The following is a 9124-nucleotide window of genomic DNA, read 5'->3' as shown; positions in this document are numbered from 1 at the left end:
GTATTCTATTATTTCATGTGTGTAGTGTTTCACTAATTTTGCCTTCCACTGCTGCTTTAAGTCTTGTTGTAACTGTTGACATTAGTGTGATATTGATTATTTCCTGGGGCTGCACGGTGGTGCTGTGGTTAGCACTGCTGCCTCCCAACAAGAGGAACCCGGCTTGGGGCCCTTCTGTGTGGAATTTACATGTTCTCCCCGTGTTAACATGGGTTTTCTCCGGGTTCTCTGGCTTCCTCCCACAGTCCAAAGACATGGAGGTTAATAGTTGGCTCTAAATTTCCCGTAGGTGTGAATGTGAGCGTGAATGGTTGTCTGTCGCTATGTGTCTGTGATAGTCTGGTGTCTTGTCCAGGGTGTACTCCGCTTTCGCCCAATGTCAGCTGGGATCGGCTCCAGTCCCCCGCGACCCTGAAAGGGGATAAACGGTTACAGATAATGGATGGATAGATGGATGGCTATTTCCTTTATTTGTCTTACTGTTGGGAGTGGGAGGGAAAAATGGATGAAAAAACAGAAGACTACTCATTTGCTCTGTGATTTATATGGCTTGCAATGTTTTTCCAATTTACATATATATTATATATATAGATGTATAAATAAATTAAATTGTATATATATATAATTACATGTATATATAAAAGTAAATAAAATGATATAAATATATATATATAAAATTACATATATATAAAATGATATATATATATAAAATAACATATATATAAAAAATTACATTTGAGTGTGAAAAGATAAAAAGAGGAGTGAAATAATTAAAGGTACTATATGTAACTTATAGAAAGTCCTTATTATTAATGACACCGGTGGTCTTTAAATGAACTGCAGTCAGCATCCTTTTGATCGCACTCCGTAGGCACAAGTGATCAACAGTGACGTGACATTACATTACAATCAAATATCACCGTTACTATCTGTAATGCCCAATCTCCATGATACTATCCGGCTTGCCATTTGCAAATTACTTCATCAGCTAACATTACTAAGTAGAACCGTCTCGAGTCCTTTGCATAGAAATCAGTCCACAGGCTGTTACAGGCAACCGAGAAAGATCAGGGAAAGTCTCAGTTTTTAAGTTACATTACGATCTGTTCACACAATGGCATACAAAGGGATTAATACATGTAAATTGTTACATATAGTACCTTTAAGTTTTAATTTATTTTATCAACTAATGTGTGGTTAAGGAAAAAAATAAAAAGCTGTTTTGTGATTATAAAGCTTTATAATTCTTCTTTAAGGCAACAAATGAAAATCTGTTTTGTGATTAGAAAGCTTTATAATTCTTTAAGGAAAGGAATAAAAAGCTGTTTCGTGTTCAATGTTGATGGGGACACAGCAGTCTAACCTGTCTAGCAGGAGAAAGATTCTCCTAAATTTGGCAGCGGTTGTGAAATGAAAGTGCAGATATTCATTTTTGAATCCCTTGTTTTTTTTATTTGATCTAATAAAATCAAATAATCTCCTGCAGTTATTCCCAACCCCATATATACAGTATATATCCATCCATCCATTATCTGTAACCGCTTATCCTATTCAGGGTCGCAACCTATTTTGTGATCATAAAGCTTTATAATTCTTCTTTAAGGAAACATAAAAAGCTGTTTTGTGATTATAAAGCAGTATAATTCTTCTTTATGCTCAATTTTAATAGTTTGTTTAAAGGTCCCATATTGTAAAAAGTGAGATTTTCATGTCTTTTATATTATAAAGCAGGTTAAAGTGCTATATAAATACTGTTAAACTATCAAAATGCTCAATATAAGGAGAAATACACACAGCCCGTATTCAGAAATTGTGCCTTTTGAAACAAGCTGTTAGAATTTCTGTCCATTTGTGATGTCACAAATATACAATATTTAGACCATTACACAGTTTTAAACCTAAACATTGTAAATGTGTCCAAGTTTATTTCCTGTTGCAGTGTATGTAAATAACATCAGCTGACAGGAAGTAAACATGGACCCAAATTGTTGCCTAGCAACGCAATTCGTTGAAATGAGCTAAAACGGAGCGTTTCAGACAGAGGGGTGAATACAGGTATATTCAAGCAGACAGTATGAGGAAATAAAGTTTTTTTTTAACATTACAGCATGTAAACATGTTCTAGTAGAAACACAAAGTACAGGTAAGAACCTGAAAATGAGCAGGATATGGGACCTTTAACAAGGCAAGGCAGCTTTATTTGTATAGCACATTTCAGCAACAGGGCAATTCAAAGTGCTTTACATAAACATTCAATATCATTGCGACAAAGTGCAATTAAGAACATTAAGACATAATTAAAACAGTTATAAAAACATAAAAACATTAAAGATTAGAAAATAAAAACAAGCTAAAAATAAAAGCTAGGATAAAAGCTAAAATAGAGTATGACACACAAGAGTAAAAGCTCTAGTGCAGTATAAGATCATTATCTGGTTTAATAAAAGACAGCAGCAGCAAACAGGAAAGTTTTAAGCTTTGATTTAAAAGAAGTCAGAGTTGGTCCTGCAGGTTTCTGGGAGCTTGTTCCAAACATTTGGTGCATAAAAACTGAACGCTGCTTCTGCATGTTTAGTTGTGACTCTGGGGACACTAAGCAGACCTGATCCAGATGACCTGAGAGGTCTGGATGGTTCATAACATAGCAGAAGATCAGAAATGTATTTTGGCCCTAAACCATTTAGTGCTTTGTAAACCAGCAGCAGTATTTTGAAATCAGTTCTCTGAGAGACAGGGAGCCAGTGTAGAGACAGGGAACTGGACTGATATGATCCACTTTCTTGGTCTTTCTATTATGAATATACACTATTATTCATTGGTGTATTTAGTTATATTTTTTACTACATTCTGTCAGTTTGGGGGGGTCCATAATTTTGAAGAAGAAATTACATTGTGTGCCAAGAGAAAAACAAATGAAAAGTTGCAACTAAGAAACCTTCCATCATTTGTCCAGCAGGCAGCACCAGAGCTCCACAGATGAGAGCGGTGCTGCGGTGTGGAGGAAGCCGCCTGTTGGTGCTGTTTCTGGGGCATGCGGTGGCTCAGAGGAGCGGGGGCCGTCTTCCTCTCTCTGACCAGTCCATGAAAAGGGCCGACAGGGATGCACAACGGCGCAGAGGAAACACGGCTTTTAACCAGGACTGCTGATGCTGCTAAACATGGAGAGTCGCCTCCTTTAGCGGGATTAAACACTGATGTGTCCGGACCGTGAGATTGTAGAAAGCAGAAGATTCTTCTACTTTTGTTTGTGTGTTTTTTTTTAACCTTTGATACAACAACACACATCTGCAATGATGCGGGCTGAGAGCTGGAGACGAGCTGCTGCTGTTGTGCTGTGTTTAGGATACCTTGTCTCCAGAGCTGTCGCCAAAACATCACCAGAGGACTCAGCCACCGAAGGTAAAACTGCTTTAAAACATTTGTGTCCCCTAAAAACCAGCTAGTTATCCGGCTATTGTTGGTGCTAATGGTGCTGCTAGCCAGCTCAGAGTCAGGATGCTGATGGGACCTGTACTCAGCTAGCATTAGCAAGATAGCAGAAAGAACAGCAGAAACTTCTCTGTAATGTTTGTTGTGCAGCTGGTTTTAAGTCCCTGGTAACATGTTTCAATGTGGTGTAGTCATATCTGCAGTAAAATACTTAATAGTGACTGATAACATGTCCTCATATTGTGCAGAATAATGCAGCACAGGAGTCCAGCTGCTGTGATTTGTCATTTTCAGAAAGCACTTTCTCTCTCTGTGAGGGTCTATTTGGGACCATAATGTGTACCTCTTCTAGTCTAAAGGACTTGCACTGTTAACTATTAATCAAGTAATCAGGAATAGTGGACAGTCACAATTTCCCACAGCCCAAGTTGACACATTCAGAGTGCTTGTTTTGTCCAACTAACAGTCCTACACCTAAAACCCAAAGATAGTCAGCTAACTATCATTAAGAAAACAAAAACAATGTTAACATTTAAGAGGTGGGAATCAGCAAATATTGATAATTGATTAATGTTTAAGTCATTTTTAAGCAACAGCACCAAATCAATTTTATAGACACATCTATTAAAGCAGCAGTGGGTAGCAATGGAGCAAATAAGATAAAAAAAAACACCATGTTTCAATGTGGTGTAGTCATATTTAAGTAAAATACTTAATAGTGACTGAAACATGTCCTCATATTGTCCAGAATAATGCAGCAGTGGAGTCAAGCTGCTGTGATTTGTCATTTTTTAGCCTTTCAGAAAGCACTTTCTGGGAAGGGGGAGGCTATTTTTTTGACCATAATGTGTACCTCTTCTAGTTCAAAGGACTTAAACTTTACATTTTGTGGAAGGAGTTTTCTGTTTTTGCTGTTTCTGTGTATTGTTTTTAACCAGAAGGTCCCTGGTTCAAGTCAGTGACTGTGCAACCATCCACCTTGTTCAGGTGTTGTGAACTTGTCAGCTTGTCCAACTAACAGTCCTAAACCTAAAAGCCAAAGATAGTCAGCTAACTATCATCAAGAAAACAAAAAATGCTTAATAGTGACTGATAACATGTCCTCATATTGTCCAGAATAATGCAGCAGAGGAGTCCAGTTGCTGTGATTTGTCATTTTTAGCAAGCACTTTCTCTCTCTGTGAGTGTTTATCTGGGACCATAATGTGTACCTCTTCTAGTCTAAAGGACTTGCACTTATTTAAACTTTACATTTTGTGGAAGGAGTTTTCTGTTTTTGCTGTTTCTGTGTGTTGTTTTTAACCAGAAGGTCCCTGGTTCAAGTCAGTGACTGCAACCATCCACCTTGTTCAGGTGTCAAACAGCAAGTACATGTTATACAAACAAAATTTATACTTGGCCTTTTGTGCTAGAGCTGAAACTAATGATTTGATCAATCAAGTAATCAGGAATAGTGGACAATCACAATTTCCTACAGCCCAAGTTGACATATTCAGAGTGCTTATTTTGTCCAAATAACAGTCCTACATCTAAAACCCACAGATAGTCAGCTAACTATCATTAAGAAAAAACAGAAACATTTTTAACATTTAGGAATTGGGACTCAGCAATATTGATAATTGATTAATTGTTTAAGTCATTTTTAAGCACCAAATCTCTGGTTCTTGCTTTTCCAATGTGAGGATTTGATAGAAAACGTTTTACAATATCCTGACATTTTATAGACACATCTATTAAAGCAGCAGTGGGTAGAAATGGAGCAAATAACATTAAAAAAAGTTATTTTTTATAAAACGGTCACTATATCCTGACAGCTGAGCTGGAGTCTGCCGTCTCTGAGCAGCTGTCAATCACTCGCGAACTCCGATCAAACGGTCAAACTAGGCAGCGCTGATCTGAAATGTTTTCAGAAACATCTTGTAGTGTACTGTTTAGCTGTAACATGAGAAAGTTTGTGACCCGGCAGCCATGTTGAGATCAGTTGAGGAAATACCAAGCACCGCCCACCTGCAAACTTATGCATTTTACAGCTAGACAGTAAACTACAAGATGTTTCGGAAAAAGTTTGAGGTGAGAAATAGGCATTACAGTAACAGAATAGTTATTCACATTTGATCAGCGCTGCCTAGTTTGACCGTTGGATGTTGAGGAGTTCGCGAGTGATTTACAGCTGCTTCCATTGAATGAACAGCCAATAGGAATGCACTCTCTCTGAAATGACCTGTGATTGGCCAAAGTCTAGATTTTTTAAAGCATGAAAACAGAGCCATGAGGAGGTGCAGAAGTCTAGTTATCTGTCAGAACACTTGAATTACAATATACTGAAAGGTATTAATGGAATTTTTGCCCAATAATGCCAACAATATTCTGCCTACTGCAGGTTTAATCGAGGAAAGAATAGTCAGATTAATTGATATTGAAAATAATCAGCCCAACAAAGTAATATATGTACCAAGCATCCCCAGGGTTTTGAGACCCAAAAAAAGCCAGAAGGAAGAGAAGATGTTGCAATAAAGAATGAAATACAAAATTGTACTTTATAGAATGATATTGGCTGGTAAAGTTTCTAGTGTCTGCAGATATTAGTGTATTTCAGAGGATATCCTCTCACTTACAGCTGCAGACACATTCAAAGTTTGAAATCCAGCATGAATCACAATAATCTGTTGGCATCTCATTCAGCCACTAACTTCAAAGCTGACCTGTCATAGCAACTACTAAAGTGGAGCCACATCTGTTTTATCCATCACTTTTATCTTGCACATGTTGTCAGTGTTCGCTTACATTTTTGGCTGGCCTACATTTGGTCCTCTCACTACAACTGTGTTTACTTTACAGTACAAGTATGAATGTAAACATACAGTAACTAATGCTGTAAATCAGTCACGGTTAAAAAAAAGAACAACACTGGGCACAGATTTTCCTCAGATTTGTCGAGTTGGTTTCTGATATTTTATATTTATTCAGGAGTTTTTGAAGCAGTTCTGCTTTAAGGCTTGTCTTCAGGCATTTTCTGCACCATGAAAATTGGTTATATGCACAACAACAAGCTCTGGTAGAGAACAAGGTATAGTCTGTCCCGGCCTCTCTCTGCCCTCTGTTTTCTCTTCCTTTCTTACTCTCTTCCTTGTGTTCACTTTGCCTCAGATTGACCTTCAGTTGTCCCGGGGGGTTATGTTCAGGTCGATACCGAGGACTTCTCCTGCTCTGTCCAGCAGACAACATGGATGAGTGGAGCCAGACAGACAATCTACCCTCAGATATAGATCTCACTCACATTACGGCTGCCCATAATAGGCATGGCATGGCATTGCATCTCCAGCAGACAAACATTCGCTGAAGCTGGACAGGGCTTGCCAGGAAGTAGACCAATCCAATCATATTGTCACCAGCTAGCCAAGCTTGACTTTAATCACAAATCGCTGGTGTGAGTGCTAACAGCAGATACATCAGGTCATGAGAAAGCATAGTATTTAGGGAGGATGTCAACAACCTCCTGAGCCAAAGAGCAGAATCAGTAATGGTGCATAGTACAGTATGGAGACGGGAATATTTACTGTAGTAAGATGAAGGGAGGCCATTAGCTCTACAGCCTGAGACATGATAATGTAACCTAACTGCTGTGTCCCCTGCTGAGTTAATGGGATCGACTGCCGCTATCTAATCTCACTTTTAATCCAGATGAGGGAAATTTGCAGGCTAAACACCTATTGATAGCCTTTTTCTTTATTTATAACGGCAGAACTTTAGTTCAACAGACAGGAGTGTGTGTGTATGCTTTTATTTTTCTGCTTTTCCACGACATGTTGCATGTTGTGACATGTTTTGCCAATTTTTCCCTTTGTCCCTGTTGATGATTCATACTTAATCACATCAACCTTTTCTTCATTGACCATTTTGTTGCCATAACATTTTTAAACGGACTATTTTTTTTTTTTCTTTTTTAGCAAGATCACTACACCGAGAATCAGATGTTTGTTATTTATCTGAATGGTAAACAAATAGCTTCAGTCCTTGTGTTTCTCTTTTTTTTCTGTGGTTGAACAAGTTCTTACATGCAGAAACACAAACAACAGTTTGTTGGAGCTTGAAGATAAAGTGACATGCATTGGTGTAGTTCCCATAGACTTGAATCCTTAACTGCACTGCCTTTTTATTGTATATGTATGATAAAATACTTATTTTACTATACATTACTTTGTTACAACTCGCTAGGGCTGCCCGCTCCTAGATTAGTTGACTAATCGGTCGGTTTTGTCTTAGTCTCCTCTTATATTCAACCATGTGCCCCAGCTTGAGATGGTGAAAAATAAGTTTACTGTTTCCGTCTTCTCACACATCTTAACACATTACTGTGGTTTGTTGAAGATTTTATCTTTTCTAATCAAACCAGTTCCACATTGTTGAGTATATTCTCCAGTCGCCATTAAATCATTGCATAATAAGAAGAGGGTGTATGGAGATGAAGTAATTAAAATAGGGCTGTCCCCCACCAAAGAAATTCTTAGTCGATTTGCGCTTGATTTCGTCGACTAATTGATTTGTTTACTTAATCAACAGATCTGTAAAACTGAGTTTCTCCACAAAGAATCACACAAAAGCTTGTGCTTACCAGAGATGTGCTCATAAGTTTCTTGGCAATAAGCCATTCAACATGAAAAAAGCATAAAAAACGACTAATGGACTAAAGAAATCTTAGTTGACTAAGACCAAAACCACCTTTTAGTTGACAAATCGACTAAGAGGGGGGCAGCCCTAAATTAAAAGAGAGCCAGTCAACCCTCAAACAGTGGAAAACGGTTTACAAAACATGTTGGAATTATGGCATTTTATGTTTGTTTCACGTGAAACATTATTAGAACTGAGGAACGTTATAGTCTCCTCATTGCTTCACACAGATCTGATGTTTTCATCAGCCCAAAATTTTTGCCTATTCAGCAGAAGCTTGAATAACATTTAGGTCACATACTAAGTTTGTTTCAATTGCACATTGTTTCAAGTCACTGATTCTAATGAGCTGCATCTGTGTTAAACTGGATTTTGTGTACAAGCAAGCTCTCCACTCAGCCTCGTGTGCAGAAAGCATCTGCTTCCCCCCTCCTCTGTTTGGAAGAACACCAAACCCCCTCACACACCCAATGGATGCCAGCCATACCATGCATTTCCAGTTTATCACACCTCACTTTTATGGTGCAGAAATGCTTCGCCTCCCTGTAACTTCTGATTAATGCACCAAACGTGCATTGATTCAAGCTGTATTGGGCTGAAAACACATACACACTCGTACTGTTTTCCCCCATTTTCTCCTCTTGGGTTCATCTCTTTCTACTCGTATTCAAATACAGTCAACCACCCTGCTGCTTTGGCTGCTGCTGCCTGGAATAATTGGTCTGAGATCGCAGCGTTGGTCCAGCAAAACTCTGTTTGATGTCTTTATCCTCCATATGGTACTCAATACACTCAGATAAGGTGTCAATGCAGTGAGGGGAAGTTATAAAGGTGCTGGTTTAGCTGCAGAATCAAGGTCTTGAGTCATTCTTCAGGCGAAACATCATCTTCTCTCCTGTGCGTTGGAGCAGAGAGGAGACTCCTAGCTTGTTTAACAATGATGTCACCACAGTAGTGATTTATTGGATGAGGACTGGGAGGGGGACTGTTGCATTTGTCAATCTGGAGTCTCCCAGGGGAGTTCTTT

General features: G+C 38.5%; 1 protein-coding gene across 3 annotated transcripts in view; it reads left to right on the top strand.

The window, feature by feature from the left end:
* fam171a1 (family with sequence similarity 171 member A1) overlaps positions 1–9124 on the top strand; it is a 56683-nt gene that overhangs the window by 27682 nt on the left and 19877 nt on the right. For 2 of the 3 annotated variants that reach the window (XM_037785257.1, XM_037785255.1), the window contains exon 2: positions 2954–3399. In XM_037785257.1, the coding sequence (XP_037641185.1) occupies positions 3291–3399 (109 nt within the window). In that variant the 5' untranslated portion in view covers positions 2954–3290. The remainder of the gene's footprint in view (positions 1–2953; positions 3400–9124) is intronic. The other variant, XM_037785256.1, reaches the window with a different exon arrangement.

Source organism: Sebastes umbrosus, chromosome 11, assembly GCF_015220745.1.
Source record: "Sebastes umbrosus isolate fSebUmb1 chromosome 11, fSebUmb1.pri, whole genome shotgun sequence".
In the NCBI taxonomy this organism is placed as follows: domain Eukaryota; kingdom Metazoa; phylum Chordata; class Actinopteri; order Perciformes; family Sebastidae; genus Sebastes; species Sebastes umbrosus.
Note: the sequence above shows the minus strand (reverse complement) of the source record. Positions and strands in the feature narration are given on the sequence as shown.